General features: G+C 37.5%; 1 protein-coding gene across 4 annotated transcripts in view; it reads right to left on the reverse strand.

Moving 5' to 3' along the window:
- DLGAP2 (DLG associated protein 2) overlaps positions 1 to 25521 on the reverse strand; it is a 454788-nt gene that overhangs the window by 48554 nt on the left and 380713 nt on the right. For all 4 annotated transcript variants that reach the window (XM_085217936.1, XM_085217937.1, XM_010707780.4 and 1 more), the window contains 3 exons: positions 25116 to 25327; positions 9637 to 9784; positions 5795 to 6014 (listed from right to left, as the gene is read on the reverse strand). In XM_085217936.1, coding sequence (XP_085074062.1) covers positions 5795 to 6014; positions 9637 to 9784; positions 25116 to 25327 — 580 coding nt within the window. The remainder of the gene's footprint in view (positions 1 to 5794; positions 6015 to 9636; positions 9785 to 25115; positions 25328 to 25521) is intronic.

Here is a 25521-nt window from a genome sequence, read left to right on the forward strand (position 1 = left end):
GGCCCCAACAGTAATTAAACAAAATCAACAAGCAGATTATAATTGAGAAAACAGCCTTCTGTATCTTTTTTGGAATTACAGTTTTGGTGGTTTTAGATATACCTTTTGTGGACACCAATGCAAGCTATCACTTAGCAAAGGATGCCTTTGCAATCCCTAAGTCTCGGCATTTGTTCTCAATATAGAGAAAACAGAAATTGTGGACATGATAACTCATGCACGTTTTTCCCCATTTGGCTAGCTTCTCCTAGAAGTGCAGTAGGTTAAGAAGATCTAAGCAGTCACCTGAATGAAGTATCTAATTCTTGAGAAAATTAAAAAAAAAAAACAACAAAAAACATGAATTTATTATAGGAACTTAAGAGTGCAATTGAATATATATGGATACTACTTGAGGATAGAGTATGATGTCTGCAGCAGCACTGCAATAAGTTATCACTGCCCCGTCAGAAGCAGTGTGCCATAGAATCACAGGCTGGCTGAGGTTGGCCAAGATCTTTGGATCCATCTGGCCCAATGTCTGCTCAAACAGAGACTCCCAGAGCAGGATGCCCAGAACCACATCCAGGCAGCTTTTGAAGATTTCTAGGAAGGGAGACATAACAGTCTACTGGGCAACCTGTTCCAGCAATTGATTATTTTCAGACAAAAGTCTTTCCTGACAGTCAAATGGAGCTTTCTGTGTTTCAATTTGTATCTCCACTGTTTCTTGCTCCATCACCAGGCACCACTGAAAAGAGACTAGCTGCATCCTCTTTACACTCTACCTTCAGACACTTATCAATGTATTTGAGATCCCCCTGAACAACTTCTCCTCCAGGCTGAACAGTCCCAGCTTTCTCAACTTTTCCTCACAGGAAAGACATTCCAGCCCTTTGCCGGACTCTCAGCAGTAGCGCCATATATAGCTTCATAACTTCAGCTTTTGCCTGCATTCAGTATCCTCATGTCTTTGAGAAATAAAATCAAACAACTGTAAGTACTGTCATTAGCGTTAAGATAGCAACCAGAGAATCATCCTTTTGGGGTCTGTAGGAGCAATTGTGCTATGAAACAGTATAATCTCTAAATGAATTATCACATTCTCATGCCTGTATGCTTGTAGGTACGTGACTATGCAATCACTTCAATAACAATGAGCATTTTGTGGCTCAATATCAAACAGGAACTATAAAAATTCACCCTGCGAAGTCTCTTATTTCAAAAATGGGAAGCTGAAAATAGCTTTAAGCCAGGAGAAAAGAAACCTGCAATTCCTCAGGCATTTTGAGCAATGCTATGAGTTGTAATTGAAAACTCCCTCATGCAATGTGACCTTGTTTGAATTAATTGGGTTTTGGAATTACTGCTCAATAGTTCAGTAAATGTGGAATCCTCTAACATTTACTCATTGCCAAGCAAAGTCCTACTGGCTGAGAACAGTGAAATGCACAAAAGTGCCATCTCTTCAGAAAGCTCTGGTTTAATAGCATGAATTAGCTGAGAGTGAGTGCATATACAAATAGCCAGAAAGGTTTTTGTAATGCTACATTTTTGAGAAAAATGAGGCAAGTCATTGAAATGGATTGTGCTGGTCACTTAGGGTGAGACTTTCTAACTGACTGTAGCACTTCAATTCCTGCATATACAATACCTATAGAGTCTTCTTTTGAAGCCGTCTCACATTGGCTATGAAAGCAATACGCACTGAGCAGATATCCCACCTGGGAGATGGGCTTCCTGAGAAATGAGCTAGAGATGCAGTGTCTCTCTCAATGAAGATGAAAGTGCTTTATGCTATATATAAAACCACTATCAGGAGAAACATAGTATGTCTTCTACATTCAAATATCCAGTAATCTGGAGCTGAGGACGTCCATCTGAACGGCTAGAGGTGTGAATTCCAATTTACTCTCTGAAACTGCCCCTCTGACTGGAATTTCAACATGTGCTGCTTCACTACAGAAGATCCAAATGGTAGCTCCAGTGTTCCAACTCAGTATTTCAACATTCATGGCAAAACCAAACAAAATCAACAGGAAGAATGGAGCAAACATTCAGAAATATTCTATAACATACAGAGTATGTCATATACAGAACTATCTCTGCATATAGGTCACATAACAGAAATAAGATGATCTTCTCAGATGAAGTGGAAACAGAAAGTAGTTAAGATTTTCCACATTTCCTTGTTAGCCATGATTTCCTACAACAATCCAGTGTTGTACAATGCTATGTGAATTACTTTTCAGTGCAATGGGTACTGCTAAGTGGGATAAAGTGCCCTGTGGCACTGCTTCCTGCTAGCAGGCTCTGATTCTCAACAGGACTACATGGCTAGCACTCACTTGTGCACCAAGCTGGCAATAATCCTCTGGTCATAGAATCGCCAAGAATGGAAAAGATTTCCACAATCATCCAGTCCAACCATGCACCACCAATATTTCCTCATTACGCCATGTCCTGTAAACCATGTCCCATGGTTCTACAGGTCACCTCCCCACAGCACTCTGCTGCACCAGCCAGGCATTACCAGTAAGGAGCCTTAAAAATGACATACAACCATCAAAATATACCTAAGCATCAGGGAACTGAGCTGGTACTACCTGGAAAAGCAATTCAGATTTTATGCACTCCTGAAAAGTGAAGCATGTCTTGCAAGAGCAATATGTAAGGCAGTAGTATTTAGGATGACTCCTGCACTTTGTGGCCTTCCATTCAGGAAATTAGATGTTATCTGTGATGAAGGGATGAGGTGGGAGGCAGCAGCAGCTGGAGCTGTATTTTCTCAGCTGTGCATCTGACAGCTGTGACTGGATTCAGTTCAGAGACTGAAAAGATACTGTCATTTGGGGCTTTTAACATGAAGTATTTTTTATCGAGTTCATTATCTCTTTACAGAATGAGACAGGATGGACAGAAATGCTCTAATCACAAAGAAATATGATGAGCCTCTGCAGGGGTCACACGGAGCCCAGTTCCAGCTTCCAGCATGCTTCCAGCACTGGCTGCCCCACTGCACTGTCACTTGTCTGGTTCATTTACACCTGGTGCAGGTAGTGAATGCCCTATGCCTTGTCACACACTCTCCTTTAGAATTCCATACACAACTAAACTATGTGGGTCTGCAGAAAAGTTACGTACTCAGCATTTGATTCTACCAATGAGCCATCTGATTTTCTCTGGAAAGTTGTACACACTTAAGAAGAGCTATTGTTAATTCTTTTCCATCTATTAGGAAACATTCTTAACAGAGCCCACTAATAACATCCCAAGTAATATTCATTACAGTTGCAACCGTTCCACCTTCTGGAAGCCGTTAAAACATCTAGGAAAATTTTCAGAAAATGCATGCTGTAAATATAGATTCCATAGGTTTATAATTGATCTCATAGATCAAATGTTATTATTTTTATTTTAGATTTACGTTTTTAGTTACATGAATTAATTTTTCGCTATGCCTGGGTGTTATGATTTGATTGCTTTACAACATCGATAAGAGGCGGTCATGACCTGTATCACTAAAACTTCAAGGAATAATTAAATTGCACTGCCTGTCAATTTGCTAAGGAATTGCTTTAGTTTCTTTGCCAAGAAGAGTCTGTAACATCAGAAGCTAAAAGGGAATTAATGCAATGTAATTTTCCTAAGAATTCAAAAGCTGAATTGGAATTGAAAGCTGGTGCGAAACTTTGACCTTTCTGACATTTATTTGAATGAAGCTCGTATAAACATTAAATATCTGCTAATGTCATTTTCATATTTCAGGCAACTGCTTTTTTTTTACAATTTTCAGAGAGGAGTGGAGAACTAAGAGATTTTTTCTATACTATAGAACTATAGTAATAATAGGAAATGAAGCATTTCCCTCTGATATGGCGAGGGCTGAAGAGAGAAATATGGAAGAGTTTACCCCTAGGGTTTTATAAACAAGAACTTATTTGGCAACTGAAAATTTCAATTAATAGTGAGTCACATAAGCCTTACTCTTCTTTTAAATCAGATAAACGTTTGTAATTCAAATATTTATTCACCATGGAAGCTGAGGACAGTGGAGCAGAAATAATAATTTGAATACAGAACCACACTTAGAACTCTATACAGTTCATAGGCTTCAAAAGAGATTGGCAGGGGAATGCATCTCAAATCATCTTTATTTTTGAGATCTTTTTTTCTTCTCAATGTCAATATCACTTCACCACAACAAATAAGAAAGATTAAATAGTTGGGCAAGAAAATCCATCTGATAAGTCATTCCCAAAATGAGACAAAGCTATGAGTGAAGCAAAAGTTATAGATTTCAGTACCTCAATATTTAGCCAGCAGACTGCTAATCAATGCTAAACATTTTTCATAAGTATGAAAACTCCAGGATGAAAACATGTTTATTGCCTAATCTAGTTATTTTCCCAAACATATTCTATTATTCAGCTTTGTTACTCCTGAGAGAATAATTTCTTTTCAGCTGAGAATTTTAGGCTTATCTGGCATATATATTCAAGACAGCTCAGATGAAAACCAATTATCTTGATAACCAAAATAATTGTGAAGATACTCAGACTCGGCAACTACAGTCAGATATCAAAATAAGTATTTAGCACTGCTCTTTGCCATAGAAGGTTTCTTCATAAAATGATCACACATTACTATAAGACAAAGATAAAACATTAGTCTCTCGGGTAGCAGTAAGTCTCCTTTTATATAGGCATCTCTATTAAACAAGGGACAGAAACGTCCCTAGAGTTATCACTGTAAGTCACAGCTCCTGATTTTATGCAAAGTTATATACAGAAATTAAAATGCTATGCTGACGATAAAATAACATTTTATACTACTTCTGGAATACAGATTTCTGTTACTCAACCTTAATTTACTTCCTCCTAACAATCTGTTATGTAACATGCGTGTCAAGCAAATTTCCAAAGTATTTGTACATTACACATTTTGAGCTATGTTCTCACCTTCCATAGATGAGCAGCCTGCACCGCAATTTAACGGTGTGTTGCAAGGTCAATATCATGTTTAGGAACTGCCACTAACATATTTGGAAGCACAAAAGTGAATTTGGAATCCCTTAGCAAAGAATATGTATTATAAGTATTTGTTATAGATTTTTTAGTAATTTTCCTTCTTTCTGTGCAAACATTTGTCTACCTATACTAAATACTGATAATCTAAAATGAATACAGCTATCCTTTTTGCTAAGTAACAAATAAGATAAAAGAAAGTTGCAACAAGAATATTAAAGATTCTAAAAATGAATGATACAACAACAAATGCTAATGGTTACTGAAGCCATCATGTTTATAATTCAGTGTATTGATACAACTGGTTATCCTTTTCTAAATTATGGTAATTGCCTCTAAGTCAGTTAGACCAAACATTTAAAATCTTGCTTCCATTTTTCTTTTGGTACTACTTTTCTTTTGATACTATAAGGACCTAAACTAAGATCCTTATAATTGAGATACCTTATATTTGTTGTTATATAACAATACACAAATGATGTTTTTGTACATAGAATTTTGTATTTGTACTTGGAAAATAAATGAAATAGAGGTCAAATTATGCCTCTGCTGAAATCCATCTCCACTAAATAATGCACACAGGAAACTCCCCAGAAGGAGATTATTCCAAGCCGCAATAGCACACTTTTTAAAAAAAAGAATGCTGTTATCAGAAATCACTACACAGGGAAGTTATTTCCAGTGTCAAATATCCTCTCATGAAGGAGTATATTTTCACATATCCTTTTACGAAAGACTACGTATTTTTACATGCAGGAGAGTGGAAGGGACAGTGTAGATTTGCTTACCTGTGGTTGACCTGATAGTTGAGGTGATGTTGGAAGATGCCATCGCAGGTATACATTCATCATCTTGGGAATAGCCTGCCTGAATGGCACGCAAGTAACTGTGGCTTCTTGTTCGGAAACATCCAGGGAGGTCAAGGGCATCCATTGCCTGAGCTTCAACTTCACTAAACACTGATTCACACACCGATTCAAATTGCCCATTAACCTCTGCTTCACTCATCTGAATAAACAACAACAATGCATTTGATTTTTGACTTGCTTTTTTGTGATCATCACGGCCTCAACATCTCAAATGGACACCTGTACATTGATGAAGAACTGTTTTAGCAAATAGTTAAAATTTAGTAATCCCTTCTGATCACATTTACATTTTTTTATAACTTACATCAGCTGTTTATATGTATATAGTAAGCACATCACACATGCCATACAGTTAGTTTTATGTTTAGTATCTTTTGGCTATTCAAAAAATTATAATACACGTTTTAATGGAAACCAACAAGTCTAAGATCACAATGGGCTGACAGAAATCCATGTTCGTGGGTGTTGGACTAGATGATCTCTAGAGGTCCCATCCAACCCTTATAGTTCTGTGGTTCTGTCAGCACTGGGAAACAGAAATTAGCTACACTAATATTATTTCTCAAAAAGTGAAGATGGATAGCCTGAGCACTTATCAGCAAAGTTATGCATCATGTGGACCTGCTGCGCAGGTTGTTTTCTTCCTCTCATTATGAACGGATGTATCTCATACTTGAAGTTCTGCAAGTTCAGAGAAATATTGCATCTACTTGTGCCCAAAGGATGTGAAATAATATCTATTCTTCAAAACAGTGTGAAGAGTGGCCAGATAAGAAAGTCATGCTTGAACCAGCCTCATGTGAGAAGGGTCCTAAAGTAAACTCTCATTTCTTAGTTACGTGTTAGCCATTTGACCACTGTGTAAAAATGAGATGCAGCCATGAGTGCTATCTTTCCTTTAGAAGCATAATTTTAAGTCTGACAGTTCCATCAGAATGCTTGTGGAGGAACCCTGCATATCAGAGCACACCAGAAGTGCCATGGATACCACCTACCAGCCTGGCCCTTGCGAAGGTCTCCACCTCACCCTCCAGATCCTCACAGGGCATGGATAGAAGCCAGCAAGACCCAGCAAATAGGGCGTGATACAAAATTGAACATTTTTAGGTAGCTTCATGATTAACATGGTTTAGGAAGGCTGCGTTGGGGGTGGGAAGCTCTTTGTAAGAAACTATGTATTGAGTTGTGGAGATGAGTGTCTAAACATTACATGGATCGTTTTAAACAAGTTCTACAAAGTCAGTCCAGACTGCCTCTAATTGTATGTGAATAATTCAAAATTTTTTATCAAAACCAGATGAGAAGCTAAACACTAGAGAGACGTGCCTCCTGATGTGTCTTCCTGAAAATAATTTTTTTTAAAGGGAGTGCTAGAAATCAGAATCAGTATGAATACAAGGTAAAATTAGTAGCGTCACTGAACAGTTGATATTACTTTTTCTATATGGGTGACAAGTGTATTTTTCATTATTACTGTTCCTAGCACATTATTCATTATGGAAACAGTGAGTGCAAATGTTTCAAATGTTCTAGGATTTTGATTAAGTAAATGGAAATTTCATACAGAACTTCTGATGATAATTAATAACTGATACTTTAATTTCATGTAGGACATTTCGGCTACTAAATCTTCTCTGGAAGGAATTACATTACCCCTCATAAAATTTGTTTCTAATAAAGTTAAGTAGTCTAATGCAATCTCAAAAAGATTGAAAAAAAATCTTACACTGAAATATTTTGCATACATCATTCATCAGGAAATTTGTGGTAATGTAGTCCATAAACTCAGTAAGTCCTAATCACTTCCTTCATGCTAAAGTCACTGACAGTGGAAAAAATTAAAAATTTTAAAACTTAAATTACAAATGTAAGCTACGGAATCCAGCATCTTACTTGACTGCATCCTTGGTCAAAAGTGACAAAAAAAAAAAAGGAAAAAAAAGGGAAAAAAAAAAAAGATCTCATGAAAAAGGACATTAGAAATATCACAAATCATACAAGCTGCTATTATGTAGATGGGACAACAAGGTGATGGTGTCATAGAAAAGGAACAGAAGGAGGCAAAGGTTCAAAACTTGTTGTTTTAATGCATTTACTTCACGTAGTACTTACTAAATGCTTTTATTACTTATCTGGAAACACAGAGTAAGTTAGAAAGTACATTTTTGGCACAAAATTATGTGGGTTATTGAAAACTGAAAAAGAAAGAATCATATCAAGCAGGACTTGGTTAATTTGTCTAACTGAGCAGTCTAACTGCAAATTAAATCTGTTGTGGACATCTTGCCAGGTGATGTGCATTGTATTGGAATGAAGGGTTTGAATCTTTACTGAAACCAGCTAGTCGTCTGTGAACTATACACAGAGATGGTCAAAAAGGCAGAAGACATTAGTGTAGTTCTATATTATAGCATTATCTTAGTGACCGACAACAGTACTTTGCTCTGAATGCAATATCTTTTTTTTTTTTTTTTTTTCCAAAAATAGAGTTTGATAAACATAGAAAATAACCAAAGCAGGGTAATGAAAACCAAGGCATGAAAATGATGAGGACAGATTCCACAAGGGAGCTATGAAAAGAAAAAGGGTTTGGAGAGTGACTGACTGACAGTTTCTAATGCTGGTATGTGCTATACAAGATTATAGTTAGATTTATCTCACATAAATTACGGAACTTGACTGAAGGGCATTAGTCAGGCAGCTACTACCTCTCAGTGCTCTACAGTCAGTGGAGACTGACAAGCACTTCCAGAGGGCTCTCAGCGCACTTAGGGTGTGCATTGTCCTGGAAGAAACTCTTTCACTCCATTAACTTTAGAGGAAGATCTAGTTGTTGCCTCAGTTAAAAGCCTCAAGTAAGATGAGCTGAATCCAGGCCTGAATAGTCATGCAATACAAATTGAATGTGAATGAGTTCAAAAATTGCTCTAAAAGATATATATTTTCTTAACATAAGCATTGCACATAATTAGCTACTATACCCTTAGGTGCGCCACAAAATGCTCAAAGAAAAGTAAAGTACGTATCTGAGAGGAGGGCAGGATCCTACTCTCACGAAGCAGCCCAGGGAAGAAATGTCACAACCAAAGAACATGAAGAACATTGGAAATTGTATGTAAAGTACTCTGTTAAGCAGAATATCCACATACTTTATAAGGCTGTTTGCACTTCAGGCCTGATTCAGATCTCACTTCATCATGAGTTAGTACTAAATAACAAATCTAAAAACAGCAGAATGGAAAAATGTCGCCTTTCCTGTATGTAGAATAATTGATGGGACTTATTCGTTGACCCAAGAAGAATGAAGGGATTGAATTAAAAGATGAATCACTGCTCCTTTGGAGCATAATTATTTTAATCGATATTTTAATCTGGCAACCTGCATTTATTGAGATCAGGGTGGTATTTTCAGAGGATAAGTTTTGTAGGAGTGAGCCTTTTATGTTGTCTGCATCTTCTTAAGTATTTAATGCGGACTGAAACTGAAAATACCAGTACTTTTTTTTTTTTTTCCTGAAAAAAAAAAAGGAAAATGTTGTTGTGTGTTATTTTGTGTGTCCCTTTGCTTCTAGTACTGAATATTTTTGTTGAAATTATGAACAAGGGTAACATTCTTTAGAATCAAATTACTTTGACAATCCATATCCTCAGTTTGATATTACTTCAAACAAACAAACAAAAATCAACTACAACCATCCACTAGCAGCAACTCTTGCATCTGTGATTAACCTAAAAGAAAAGTTACAACAAGAATTTCCCACCTGACTAACACAGCTGGCCTGACTGAGCGTGCTCACTGCTCTCATATAGCTCTGATTCCTTGAGCGAAACTTTGGGGAATTGTAGTTTGCAGAGGGATCCAGGTTGTGACCCCCAGGCACGTCACTTGCAGTTTGAAGGTAGCTCTGACTACAAAGGAAAGAGGAAGAAAAAAGGAAAGGATGTAAAACTACAGATGGAATCAATTAGGACACTAAAGACAGTATTTTGTACATGATTCATAAATCCATTCCCCAGGGTCAAAAATGTCTCTCTGTAAAGCATCATAGATCTGCTGTAGTGAAATACTTTAACACAAGCACAGAATCTGTCTGCAGTTCTGCTACCTGAAATTTTAAGAATCTTTGCTGTATTTAAACATCATCAATCCTCCTGACTATTAACACTGAACTTTACTCAAACAGAATGTGTAGGTCATCAGAAACAAGAAACAGAGCTAAAGCATAAACCAAAGTAACAGAAAATATCTCCTCATAGCTAACAAAATCTGTTATTTGTTATCTGTTCTTCATCAAGTGCTAGGCTTCAAAAGACCTTTTATCTCTTTACCAAAGATCAAAATATCTTGTGTTCGGTACAAGACTAGTAAGGGATTCAGAGCACCTGCATAAAGCTCCAGAAATGCTGTTCTTGCAACACATCTCCCCGTTTAGAGAACTGGGACCCTAACACCATACTGAATACCTTCAAATGCTTTCGCTACAAGGCTATGTTAGTCTTCATGTTATACATCAAATATATTGATTAGCTATCATTCCGGGAACGTAAAAGAAGTAGAAGAAAAGAACTGTACTTTGCTTTGAATACAGAATTAAAAAAAATTGAGAGTTATGAACAACGTTTATCTGAGATATCAGAACCTCTAAGAAGCCATATTTTAGGAGTAACATGTCACTTCTCCCTAAACAGCAGTGCACAAATTTATGAATATTTCAGAAAATTTGGGTTTTCATGTAGTAAATAGGCAGCTCTTAAAGGTAGTTTTAACAATTCCTTAAAGGTAGTTTTAACAAAAACAGTTTCTGTGAAAAATGGATCTGTGCCAGTGAAATATCTATCAGTACTGGCAATGCACTTTGAGTCACTCAGTGCAGCAGCGGCTGTGATATGTGCCAGGGCTGTTGGGAATTTCCCCATGGAAGGGCAAGTTTCTGCTTTGGAAGGACCAGACCACTCCAGCAAATAAGAAAGCCACAGGTTCCACTCCATGTGCAAAGTAAGGTATAAACCATGAATTAACTTCTTGTGTTTATGAAATTTCAAGCATGACCATAGGCCAGTGCTTGAGGAAGGACTCATCAGACTTCCTTGAGGAGTGGGTCTAGATTTGAGCAATCCATGAAGAACACTCAGAGGAATCTCAGGCCCTTTGTCATGACTTTGACTAAAGCAGCAAGCAGTGCTGAGCTCTAGCTCCCTGTGCGGCCATTTCCTTTGATGTCAGACATGTAAGATGACTCAGTGTCCCTCACATCACCAGCTGCAAGAACAGATGGGATTTACAGACTTCCTGACCTTACACTTGGAAGATCTATTTTGAATGTTCCATGTGTAATTCCTGCCTTGGTCATCTCAGGCTCAGCACAGAAGCTTTACTTCCTTGGGGCAGCTATCTGCTTCTCTAAGATGGGCTGCCTGTTTCTTCTTCTTCAAAGAAAAAGAAAATGTCATTTATTTAAATCTTCATGCGAGGCAGACTTTATTTTCTGAACTCTTAAGACATTTCCCTGGAAGCTATGCTGTTTTTTTACTTCCTGATTTTGCTTGCCGCCTTTCATAGAATATCTCCTTAACCTCAAGACAGAGGTAAACTGTGTAGAAACTATGCTATATCTGTTGAATCAAAATGAAAATGTATGAGACTGATGCAGGCACCCGAACATCGACTAATTAAATCATTACTGTCAAAATGACTTGCAGATTATGGTAGGTCTCTGATAGAGGCTCTGATTTGATTTTAGATTATGAAAACAGGAACTGTAATCACTTTTTTTCTGTTCCCATAGGTGTGAAGACAAATATAAGAGATTAGGCAAAGTGATATAGAGCCTACCTATCTATATTGAATTGTTGGATGTAACAAAACCTTTTTTCCTTTGTAGGCATCAGGCTGATGATTGTCACCTGCTTCGTATCATCTTGATTCTTTTTATATGCTGTACTAAATCTGCCTAGTATTGTTAATTTAGTATTTTTCAGAACAGCTTGATAAGTCACTTCTGGACCTTTTGCTTGTCATCAGGTGATAAAATCTTGGATTCTGAGTTCAGAAGCAGTTTGTGAATGAAAGGGGTATTTGAGGTATTTGTTAAAACCAGGGCAAAATAAAGAAAGAGGCAAAATAATTAAATTGTAAACAAATAATTATTTTAACAACTATTTTAAAAAACTGGCTCCTAATAACTGGCTCCTTTGCTAAGTGATTTTGATGAAAAATAGTATTTCTTTATGGAGGTACTGGTTCCTCATGAAGTATTACTATCATTAAATACAAGCAACAATGTTTACAACAATAATTTGTGAGAAGAATAAGCCCCATATGCCATGGTACTGCTAAGCAGCTGAATTTTGATTTATGAGTTTGGACATTACATGGTAGTTAAATAATTTTCATTTATCAGAGGAAAGCAATTTATTCATAGGGCTCTAACAAAATAAAAGAAGTGTTACATATATGAGGCTGTAAAAGCAATTTCACATTTCTTCAATTAAAACTTTGAACTCCTTTCTGATAAAAAGAAATGATTAATTTTCATTTTTAAGATATACATTCAAGTTAATCCTCTAGGATAAATGTCTCAATGCATAATAAAATTGGCAGTCGTGTTATAACCATGATCCAGAACCAAAATGCTTTAAACTCAAAAGTTACATAGATATATTTTTTTCAAATATCATTACTCATTGCTCAAAAAACTTTCATGATTGCCAATAATGCTATAAAATCATACCATATGTGACATTGGTAAAAGCTGGCTTTTTAATGGCAGCCACTCTGTTTATAAACTCGGCAACAAATTTCTTGACCTTCAGTTCCAAAATATCACAGCTCTACCAACTTCCATAAAAGAAAATGATTTTCTTTTATGCTCTGCAGTAAATGGTATTATCAGCTAATTGCTAATGAAGACAAACATGGACGCATAAAATGGTTTGACAGTTCATCTCCAGGACCACAAAACAAATGCACACATTAACATCAAGTAGGTGACTGCAAAGTTTGGTACTATGGAAAGAGAGGAAGAGACTAAAAGCAAAAATTAAATTGGTATGTCAGTCCACTTCTCACTTGCTTTTTAAAACAGACAAGTTCTTAGGAATGGATTCCTCTTTAAAAGCTTTTTTTTAATTTGTTTGTTTGTTTGTTTGTTTTCTTTTTCCCCTCAAGGGTTGCCTTCCCTTTACCACTAGATTCAGAGAAAGTCCACAGAAGCTAGGAGGAAATCTTTTTTGAGATGTCTCTTAGCTGAAAGCGAGGTTCAAAGACTCAACAAACTTTTGGGTATAAGGCAGTCCCATGTACAGACACTGCACTCCTGACAACATCTAATCTAAAAGGAAAGCGTTAGGAGTCCCAGTGAAGACAGCCAAATTTGCAACAGCACTTTCAGTACGAGACAGATTGTGTGAATGTATTCAGGGAAGAGAAAGTATCGTATTATAACAGTCAACTACAGCATGGGATGCTTATCTGGGATAGTATACCTGATAGTATATCTGATAATATGTCTCATATATATCACCCTGACAAAGAGTGAACAAGGAAGAAATTAGACTGCATATTTGAACAGAAAAAAAAAAAAAAAAAAAGTAGGTGAAGAATAAAGGAAGAGACAATAGTCCAAAAAAGAGTACTTAGAAGTTTCTAGAAGTCTTGCATTACAGCCTCCCTTATTTGCTTTCCTCTAGTCTGCAAAGCCTCAGGCCTCTACATCCAGACCTCATATGCCCTGCAGCGCCTATCTGAAAGCTGCATTTTCCTTCAGCCCTTGAGTTCACATATACAAAAAAAAAAATATGCATTCAGCTCTCCTCTCTTCTTGGTCAACCCAGATCCTACTCTTTCCTGCTCCCTAGACCCCTCTCAATTCCCAGCCCACAGTTCTGTTCAAGAGCTTTCAAAACATCATCACAGAAGCCAATAACCTCTGTTACTTTAGACCTAAAAGCAACAAAGTATGCTGAAAAAGAAAAAAGAAAAGGAAAAAAAAGACTTTTTTGACTTTCAGAAAACACATTTTCTTCTGTTTTTCCATCTCTTGTAGCCATCTTTAAAAGGACTACGAACCGTGAAGATGTAGGAAGACATTTAAATTTACTTATTGTGATCAAAAAGCATTAGATGATATTTAGATTAGATGGAGGAGTACATCTACGTCCCCTTATCTTTTTTACCCACTTATCCTGTTGTAACTAAGACTTGAAAAAATAAAGAGCTATTTAGAACATGCTTTAATAAATGGAACAGTCATGTAAGCTAATGCAATAACTGCAGTAAAGCATTAACTAATGGTAAGGGAAGGAATCTTATTTCCTCATCCTTGGCCATCTATTATTTAGCCATTTATTTCCTCTGTTAACAGCACTTTTTAAGAGGAGTAAAATGTTTAAGTTACTTTATTCTAAATAACTTCCTTTTTTCTTTTTCCAGAATTTCACTGTTCTACCTAACTTTTGTAAAGTTTAAATGACTGTGCACAGTGCCTGAAGCAGCCAAAGAACTTCAGCATAAATTGCTGGCTGATTCCTGGTGTTCTTGCTGTGGTCTTTACTACAGCCCTTTGCACTGCTCACTTGGTTTGTCATTTTGTGCAGCTCTGAGTTAATGCTTTGTCATCACTGAGCTCAGCTGCTGATGTGACTCTTTTTCTCCACGAGCCTGTGTCATTTCTATATGACTAGCACTTTTGCAAACTGGACTTAGAGCATTCAGTACCGTACAGTGACTTATATAACAATTGGATGTTCTGCAGAAGGGATGTCTTTTGGCCATTTGGCTAAAAGATGTCTGATATGCATGATAATAAAACATTATCGTTTTCCTTTTAGGACACCCTGAAATTCCAGATTGAGTAACTGACTTGGTCTTAGAGTTTATAGCTATGCCAGAGTCCAAGTAAAACAAACAAATCCCTTAATGTCTCCCAGCAAATTCATATTGCTGGTAGCAGTACTTGACAGTGGAGAAAAACGTGTTATATCCAACCTGAGAAAGAGTTCTTGGTCACATTTTTCTTGTGCTTATTTACCTGTATATTATCTACAGGTATGAGCAATTTATATCATATACTTTGTCACAGAACCACTATCTTTGTTTAAAAAACATGAACATAATGCCAACCACACAGCAAATGTGATAAATCTGTCAAGTTTATTCCTCGATCTACTCACATACTTTCAAGATAATGATCATCCCACAGAATGTTCACCTTCCAGTGCACCTTGGGTCAAGGAGATATCAAAAGTGAATTAATGTCTTCACAGGCCCTTAAAAGTTGCAGTAACAAAGTCACCTTCTGATTCTGAAAGGGCCTATCAAGTTTATTAAGAGAGCATCGGATATAAAGAAAGTCCATTTTCCATCAAATTAACTTTTGGAATTGTAATATTCGAAACCCTCACGTTTTTATTTGCATGATCATGCCTGCATTTGTCAGAAAATCTAAGAATGAATGGGAACATTAAGGTAGGTACAATCACCTCTGTTTAAATCAGCACATGCAATTCAGAAGTATCATTCTGGGACAAAAAGATAAAATTTGTAGAATTCATCTCGGGCACCTAAAAGGCAGGTGCATTAGGATTAGCAAAGTAGCGTAAGTTATCACAACCTGTTTTATTGAGAGATTTGCATTTCAATGGATATTCATTCCTCTATCTGTATCTATCTAAACTATGTCTCAGTAGGTACGTGAAATAACTCATCAAATAGAATCTAATGATTAAGCTTAGCTAGCAGCACCATTGTACAGCAGCTGCGAGTCACACTGCGTCTCTGTGGATCCCTGCTGAAATCAATAGAGCTCTGCACAGGGGCACAGATGTGCCTTCCTGCAGTGCAATGGAGAACTCTGAGCATCGGCATTAAGTCTGATTCTCCCTTTGGAATAATGCAGTTATTCCAGTTCCTTGAAAAACTGAAAGTACACATAAATTTGGAGATTTATTTGCAGTGAAGAATTTCTTTTTTAATATTCGTCAGACTGGAGTTTCTCTTTGATCAGTGACAGATATTAGTATTTGGGCCAAAATAAATTTTAAGAGGCCTACACATTTCATCGACACATAGCCTTTCTTAAAAAATGTGTCTGAAAGATATCCAGGAGACAGTGGAGGTTTAAGTTAGATATTAGGAGGAAGTTTTTCACACAGAGGGTGGTGAGGCACTGGAACAGGTTGCCCAATGAGGTTGTGGATGTCCCATCCCTGGAGGCATTCAAGGCCAGGCTGGATGTGGCTCTGGCAGCTTGGTCTGGTGATTGATGACCCTGCACATAGAAGGGAGGTTGAAACTAGATGATCTTTGAGGTCCTTTTCAACCCAGGCTATTCTAAGATTCTGCAATTTGATCTATTACAAGAATATGTTAGGAAAGAGTTGGAGACTGCTGATGCCCTCCTGATGAAATATTTACTAATCATTGGAAGGAGAGAACCTTTCCTGTCAGTAAGGAGTTACAGATTTAGTACCATACAAACCAAAATACAAGAGGAAATAATCTAGAAGAGTTAAACAGTCTGATGTTTTGATCACTCTCTGCAAAAGTACAGAAGGTGTAGGCTCAAACAAGCCTGCTCTCCAAAACTTGCAGAATGTGGATATAATAAAAAGGGTCTCACGTGGGAAATCTGAACCGAAAGCTATTGTTTGTAAGAGGTGACAGATGTGCACATATACTTAATCGTAAAAGTCTTGTCCCAGCATCCTATACTGAGCAAACTGGTCAGCAACAAAGAAACTCAGACAGATGTTATGGCAAAAACTTAGAGATGTTTACAGTACCACTATCAGCAGCTTAATTTAAACATGCATGTAAGTCCACTGAAGCCAACAAGTATTAAGCAAAGAAGTGAGTTTCTGACACAGAGTTTGATGACATTGCAAGACTATGGAATTTCTGAGAAGAGGAAAAAAAAAAATCTAAGCAAACCATGCAGTAGAACTAGAAGAAATGAAAATATATACAATCTGTGCTAACAAAAAGCACCTTATTTTTCAGATCCTTACCTGAGATACAGAAGTATTTCTATATACATACTTTAGAGTTTAATTCTTTTTTGAGCTAAAAACTAAACAAATGAGAAAAGCTGCTCTTGATTCAGTTTTTCAAATGAAATATAGAAGCAACATATTCATTAAAATCAGGAATTACTAAAAAAAGTACAAAAACCAAATCACACAAACAAACAAAAACAAAACTGAAATAAATTTTCTCTTGGATCTAAATATTTGCTCTTGTCTTGTAATCTTACCATGGTTTCACCACAACACATCACATAATTGCATCTTTATGACAAAAGCCTCATTTATTCCTGTGAAGACTCTGCACTTTGTTCAGACCTTCAGAATTCCCTTTCTGTCCCTAATCCAGGGTAATAGGTTTCAGCCCTACAACATAAAGCTCATATATAATACAATAAGGCAAGTGATCTGGTTCAATTACTCCCTGGATTTCAGAAAGACACTTCTGAAAGGCAGCTTTGCTACTTCTAAGAGAACAAGGAGTCTTACAGCGCTTAAGAGAATTTCCTATTATTCTGCTGAGGAAGAAAGGATAGGGACCTTCTTCTGACCCCATAAAAGATGCCTCCTAGGTAGACAGATGACTAGTTGCCCTTCATCAGCATTCCTTCTTAACCCTGTGGACTAATCTAACCCAGATCTTATTGACTGTAGCAGAGAACACTATCACTGTGCCAGTGGCCCACTGATTGCATTATTAGTTGATAAGGCTTTGTAATTAGGCCTCAAACTCTCCTCAGTAAATCTCCAATTTCACCCCTCAGAGACTCTGAGTAGATGCTAGTACACTATAGGGCCTCAGAAAGCTGCTAATGAAGTGTGTAATGAGGCTTTTTGGAGTCAGAAGATTGAGGAAAAACACAAGAAGAAAAAACACGAAAAGACTGAGGGAAAACAGAAGATTGAAGAAAAAAAGATAAATAAAAAGCATATAAAAGGTGAGGATTACTTTTCTAGTGACTTTTCCCACCTCTTCTATTCAAAATGTACCTTAGAAACAGCTCCTAAACCATTCCTACTTTAAAATACTTAAGATTTAAGAGTACATTGAAGTTTACTCTTAAAAATTACAACAAAAAAAGGCTTGCCTCTGTAGTTTGCCACAATAAATTTCATGGAAATATGACACATTTCTCTAGCTGCATTTAAACTCTCAACTGTGAAGTTCCTTGCAGCATTCCTATTCCTCTTCTTTTGTTTTCAGTTCCTTATGTTGTAAGTGTGCATGGTTACCATACATGATAATAGAGGGTAAGAGTATATTTTTAAATGGAGATTTCCCATTCTCTTAGAGGATCTTTTGGTATTTCATGCTTCCTGCTGAGTCAAGCGCTCTGGCAGATAAGTGCTATCACATCTTGTTCTGGTTCAACCCCTCTTTATCTGTACTTTGGCATGAAAAATGGTGCCAAAATGGACTCTGTAGAACAGAACATGTGCACATGCCTTGAGTCATAGTTCATAGATACTCAAGTCAGCATAAATTAGTATGAGCACAAAGAGATGAAATCTCTCCATCTAAAAAAGTGCAAGGGCAGGGAAAAATTACACAGATCATTGTTTTAATTTGGTGTAACTTTAAGTCCAGAAAACACTTGTGGGTCAACAATTTCAGGTCTAATTCAGACACATCAGCTGAAACTGCTAAATAAAGTAGTTTTATATTGAGGAATCAGACTACAAAGGAAAGTGGCTGAAATGTAGACATGCACAGTGTTCTTCAAGTATGCTGTGGGGTTTAATAAGACCCAACAATGCTGCTTTTCTCCATAAACAAGATCTCACAATAAACAAGCACTTCATGAAACACTTCAATAAGGGGCCACAACACTTCAGAGGAGAAGAGAGGGAGAACATAGCCAAGAGAAAAAAAAAGAGCATTGCTATTCTACCATGGCAATCTACCAAATTGCCATGGCAGATTTCCTGCCTCACTGAAACACTACATTTGTGTAGTACCTACCACATAGATACTTATAGCACCTATTTACATACCTTTCTGTCTGCTTGTCCATTTACTTAATGTATCTGGACTACCAGCTACCACTGCAACGTCTGCCATTAGAGAATCAAGAAACAAAAGTACACACTGCTGTCACTGTTTTTATTTCATTGTAGCTTAATCTATTTTATCTTTATGCATGAGGTTTCTAGTTTCCCATGAGTCAGAGCATAATGGAAATCTTCAGCACAGCACGATCATTCATTTGCGTAAGTGATATCAGTATGATCTTCAAATGGAGCACGTTTGCTTTGGGCTGAGTGCTATTGTTATCCCTTTTGATTAAATGGTTAGACAGCTTTCAGTCTTCCACAGCACTTCAAAAAGGAGATAGTGAAAACAGAACTAGCTACTTCTACAGGGCTACCCTGTTCATTTACATAATCAGTGTATTAAGTCCTCTTTTCCTGTATACCAGAAGCATCAAATGACTAAAATGTTGTCTTCAGTCATATAATTTTTTTTTTCCATCATGTAGCCCAAAAGCTTTATTTTTAGCTTTCCTTTCTGATCACAACATTTCTGATGCTTCCATCTCTCAACTTTGCTTTTGCCACAAATACAGAAAAATGACATTGACTAGGTTACAAATTGTGTGGGCAGTCTCTCTTCCAGGGTTCCATGAAACTTGTTCAGGATTGACATTCCCTTTGTTTCAGCTAACAATTCCATTACTTGTTCAGCTCTCTGCACTGTTACTATAAATGAGAATACCTGGCAGCACAGTATACACCTTCTACATTCTATATTCTGCAAACTGCTTTCCATCAGAGTTGATGGATCGACTGTATGAGTTTCAATAGGGCCAAGTGTCAGGTCCTGCATTTTGGTCACAACAACCCCAGGCAACCCTACAGGCTTGGGGAGGAGTGGCTGGAAAGCTGCCTGATGGAAAGGGATCTTGGTGTACTGATGGACAGTCAGCTGAATATGAGCCAGCAGTGTGCCCAGGTGGCCAACAAGGCCAATGGCATCCTGGCTTGTGCCAGGAATGGTGTGGTGAGCAGGACTGGGGAAGTCATCCTGCCCCTGTACTTGGCACTGGTGAGGCCCAACCTTGAGTACTGTGTTCAGTTTTGGCCACCTCAGTACAGAAAGGATGCTGAGATGTTGGAGCAGGTCCAAAGAAGGCCAACAAGGCTTGTGAAGGGCTTGGACAATATGCCCTATGAGGAGAGACTGAAGGAACTGGGGCTGTTTAATCTGGGAAAAGGGAGGCTGAGGGGAGACCTTATTGCTCTCTTCCAGTATCTGAAAGGTGCTTACAGCAACAGCGGGGTTGGTCTCTTCTCACTGGTGACAGATGACAGGATGAGGAAATGGCCTCAAGACAGGGTAAGTTTAGGTTGGATATCAGGAAACACTTCTTTACAGAAAGGATTGTTAAGCACTGGAATAGGATCCCCAGGGAGGTGATTGAGTCGCCATCCGTGGATATGTTTAAAAACCGTTTGGATGTGGTGCTCAGGGATATGATTTAGCAGAGGGTTGTTAGAGTTAGGGTAGAATGGTTAAGTTGTGGTTGGACTTGATGATCTTTTTTTGGTCTTTTCCAACCTGAGCGATTCTGTGATCTATGATTTGAACTCCATCCCCAATAGCTTCACAGCACAGTAAAAAATAATGGATTGAATTGAAAAGGCTTGCTTCACCTCCAACACACACATATATGCTCAAAAGATACTGAATCTGACATCTAGAAGATTTTTTATGCCTTATCATAAAGCAAAGTAACAAAATACTAAAAAAGAAAAAAAAAATTAAGCATGTTTCCCTTGTGATTCTCAGTAATTTCCACAATAATGGCACTTCTGGAACAATTTCAAGAAAGCAAAAAGTACAAAGAAAGCAGATTCAGATATGTGTCCTGTCTCCAGCACAGCAAGCTTTATCGTATTATATTTCACTCAAATGTAATTTCGAAATAATAATAATAAATTACATTGGCCTTTGACTTGATGTTATAGAAGTGAATAGCATGACATGCTACTTATTCTTTTGAAACAGCATTCACAAAGAAAGAGTTGAACTGCATTTATCTTCGGTGGGTAGTCTATAGATATCTGGATGCATTTAATTTTTGAAAAATCCAGCAAAATTTGAATCACTTAGACTACATCAGAAATAAGTCAGGTTTGTTATCTGACCCTTCGGCCAACTGATCCGCATGATTAAACTTTCTTATCTTGTATTGAGGGTGATTTCATCCAGCAGGGTGAGTCCATGCAACATGCCTGGGTGCTGCCTAGCAGCCAGCCTGGTGCTGGGCTGCAGGCAGGCTGGGATGATGCTGGCTGTGCCAATGATTTGATAGTGGTGGTGATCAGATGGTAGTGTTTGAGTGCAAGCCCTGCAACTACCATCTGTGTGGAACAGAGGAGGGCAGACCCTCAACTTCTTTTTCATTTCCATTTGGACTAAAATATGCTTCTTTCCAAGAGCTACTTAAAATAAATGATTTCAGAATGTTAATGGTCCTATTAAATCAGTTACGTTTACCTCCTTGTTATGTTGTTACATAAAATTATTTACTCAGATACAAATATGCATTTTTATTGTTCATGAATTTTTAATGTTTGATTTTCTCAATCTTTGAGCAACATGAACCAACAAAACAGGGGCTTACTTTGGTCAAAATAGAAATGGAATTTAAATAGGAAATAATTCCTTTCAAAGATGCCTGATACAACTCAGAGGAGAAACATGCACACACGGCAACATTACGTTTAAGGTTAAGTGAAAACTTGTCCAGTTTCCATTTTAGCCTATTCAGGATAGTGATAAAAAAACTAGGTGCATTCTTACGAAACCCTCCTATTGAAGCAAAAGCATGTTTTTATGCCAATGAAACTATCAGTATTCATATTGCAGGTTTACTGGTGCTCTTCCAGATTTCAGTTCTGAGCTATCCTGCCCATTCAAGCAAAGGACTAAGAGACTAAAAGCCCTATTTTATTTCTGTGCATTAGCTCCCTCCATCCTATAAACAAGCTAAAAAGCAAGCTAATGCAGCTGACATCTTGAATTATGTAATTTCTCATAAGACATGCCAGTCACGTTATTTAGTCCAGCTATACATGCAAGAACGCTGTTCAAAAACTTCAATTCTGGCTCAGCAGTGAGATCAGCCTTGCAAAGGGCAGTCAGCATGCAAGGAGGATTACTGAACCATGTGGGATGAGGGAGGAAGGCTCCATGACCATCACCACTTGCTATACCCTTCATAGTGATCCAACTGACTTTACAGGGACCCGCACTGACACAGTGACAGGGAAGGACTGGGAGGAGATGGCTTTTGGTGAAATCCCAGGTTTTGGATCATTATTTCATCGGTATTTCTGTGAAACAAGAAATTTTCTGTCTGCCTGCTTGCCCAAAGTACTGCATAACGTCAAGGGCTGTTGGAATTTGCAGGTTTTTGCAAGACAGACATTCAAGAATGAGGATAGTTCTGACATTTCTATCTGAAGGTCACACAGGAAAAACTCTACAAGGCAGGCTGGCAGATTCAAGGTACTGTCCCTCAGTTTAAAGCAAAAATGAGGATTTAAAAGATACATGAGCAACAGGTCAGATTCTCAGTTATTTCTAGTGCAGCGTTTATGACAAATTGTCAACAGATCCCGAGTAGTATTTCACAGTATCACAAAAACTATCCTTTTCCTACTGCAGCTAATGGTTTCCATGCCAATAAATCTTTGGGGGCCAGGAACATGCACTGCTGTCAACCCAACTACACTGCATCAGCATTGCACTGGGGTTTTAATCAACAATGTTTTGACCAGTTTTCCATGTATCTTCATCCATGACAGCACGCCTACATCTCCAGTTCTGGAGCTGGATCCCATAATCCACCTACTCAGTGACACTGATCTAGCAGATCCTTTGTCCCTGTCACCTCAGAAAGTTAAATCGGACAGGATAACCTGTATAACAATGCAGTATCTCTCTTACAAGAGGGCCAATTTTAAAGAAGCATAAGGATTATTTTGTCAATAGTTGGCAAGCACATGATAAGGCAGAGTCAAGAAAGCAGAGTTAAGCTCTGATAGAAACTTGGCTTTCCCCTTTAGTCAATGGATAGCACTGGGGCTCCCTGACACTTTGGGATCTAACTGGTGTGGTCCTTCCTGCTCTCCTCTGATTCAGTTGCTATGTCTGTACAAATACATTAACAATTACCTACGCCTGTTCTCTGGCCTTGAAGCCAACTGGCACTGTCTGGCTATAACCACATTGCTGTACTTTTTTACCCTTCAAAATAGGATGGCTGCATCCAAACTGCCTTCTGGGAATGATCCTGGGCGTACACTACCACCCAGATCAAGTCCCAGCAGTGGTTAAGGAAGCACTCATAGGCCCAAATGACAAATCTGAGAGAGACCCCTCTAAAACCCGGTCAGTCCATGTGGTCAGATTTCAGTGCTCAGGCCTCTGCTCTGGCACTGTTTAATTTATTAGCAGAAATACAGCTTGTCAATGTGTGAAAGCTGACTACCTCCCTTTGCCCATTGCATTCAGAAGGGTCACTCTTGGCAAGCCCTGGACTTTAGATCTCCCTTATTTATCCCTCTGGGATATCTGACCCTTTGCAGGACCCACAGCTTTCACAATCACTTACAAGAAAATCCAAGATAGAGGAATTCACAAAATAAGCCTCTGCCATTGCTGAGAAATTATGGGCTCCTTACCCTGAACAACCTCTACTCACCCCCTGATGCATGACCACTCTCTTTGTTTCCCAGAGACCTAGAGAAACCATGACTAAACCAATCACTATAGCCAGTGTGCCTTAAATTCAAAATCAGCCCAGACACAACAACTAAGGATATAAATATATATATTTGAATGTTGATTCCAACCACTACCTTTAAGCTCTTACATTTTGATCTTTGGAAATCAACCAGGTCTGACAGCAGTATTTAGATAAAAAGCCAATGGTCCCACCACTGGAGCTACTATGCTAGCAAATCCTTCAGATGCACATTCAGATTTGGCTCAGTTGCGTAAACACAGGCCTTTTGCATTCTTTGTGATGCCATAAGTTGTTCTGAATGAGTTTTATCAGAGCAATCTCACTTCACAGTATCTCAGACATTTTACAGCATCTCATAGTACAAACATTGTTCTGTATGCATTTGAATAGAAGCTATAGAATCACATAAGAAATTGTACAAAACCACTGTTCTCTTCAGTAGCAGAGGAAGCTGGTGCTTTTCTTCTAGATTGCAAGCTAAATAATTCAATCTAATTAAGTCAAAAGTATTTTTTTTTTGCCTAAGGTTTCTGTTTTGTTTCATTTTATTTTATGAAAGGATGAGTCATTATGATATATTGTGCATGGTATTATCAAGAGAACAATAAACAACAATCAAAGGTTTCACTCTTCATTTCTTCTTTTTATGTATTTCTTCCAGGCAAAAAGATCAACTTTCTGAGCTGTGAGAAACACCCAGCCACATTCATAGAAGCACATTGCAAATGTGGCTACCACTTTCCAGTTGTGTTCTAAAGAATTACAGTTTATTTAAAATGATACATTGAAAGGTTGAAGAGAATATAAACACAAACATACAACTGCATGTTTTCCTATATTTTTTAAAATTGTGCTAGTTATTTAATAGGTAGTATTAAAGATGCAATGAATGAAGAAAAGAACACAGAACAGTGGAAAACAAAAAAACAACAATAAAACAATAACAAAAAAGCAGTCGAACCAAAGCATCTACAAAGTGTTAAATGAGTATTATACAATATATCGGATACATAAAAAAAGCACTGTACTGATAAGATTTAAGGTGCCAAACTTACGCACAATCATTTGCTTCTTATTACAGCTCTTACAGAATAGTGTATTTTCTATTTCAGAAAAAAAAGCAACCAAAAAATCCCGAAGAATTATAAAATTATCCTCCTAAAAAGAAAGACTGAGATTTTTAAAGATCTCATATGAAGATAGATATATTTCCTTCAGTAAATATAATAAGCTCTTTCTTAAGTAATACCTTTGTTACACAAATGGAGGAAGACAGCAGTTTTTCATCCGCTAATCAAGAGAAACTGTAGCTAATTTAAAACTAAGTAAGACAAAGTTAGCTTTACCTACAGTATAATCTTTTCTTACGAAGAATGATCACTATCAGTAAGACACAAAGAAAAATAATCTACTCATGGAAGTTTTCAGGAAGGGTTATAACATGGTGTAGTAAAACTTACTTTTGATGATCTCCCAGTGGTCTTTGTCCAATGGATTTTAATAACGACTCGGGTCGAACTGCTAATTTTGGTGATGTCTTGGGGCTAGTATCAGAGTCTCCACTTTCTTCATCTCCCATAGCCTTAATATAGCTCCCGCTTCTCATTCTTCTGCAAGGAATCTCTTCATCTTTCCCACTGGCAGGGTATCCTCCCCATTCATCCTGAGGTACCTAATAGAGACCATCAAACACAAATGCAAAACATGCATTGTTTTCATATATTTAAATACTTCTTTCCATTTTCCATTTTATACAGAAAAGTTGTGATTTTTTTTTTCTTCAGAGAAAAATCACTTAGGAAGAAATTTCTAAGGGCCACAAATGATTTGGGAACTTACTTTCAATATCAGGATGGAAAATTTTAA

Source organism: Meleagris gallopavo, chromosome 2 (genome assembly GCF_905368555.1).
Source record: "Meleagris gallopavo chromosome 2, MGAL_WU_HG_1.1, whole genome shotgun sequence".
NCBI lineage: Eukaryota > Metazoa > Chordata > Aves > Galliformes > Phasianidae > Meleagris > Meleagris gallopavo.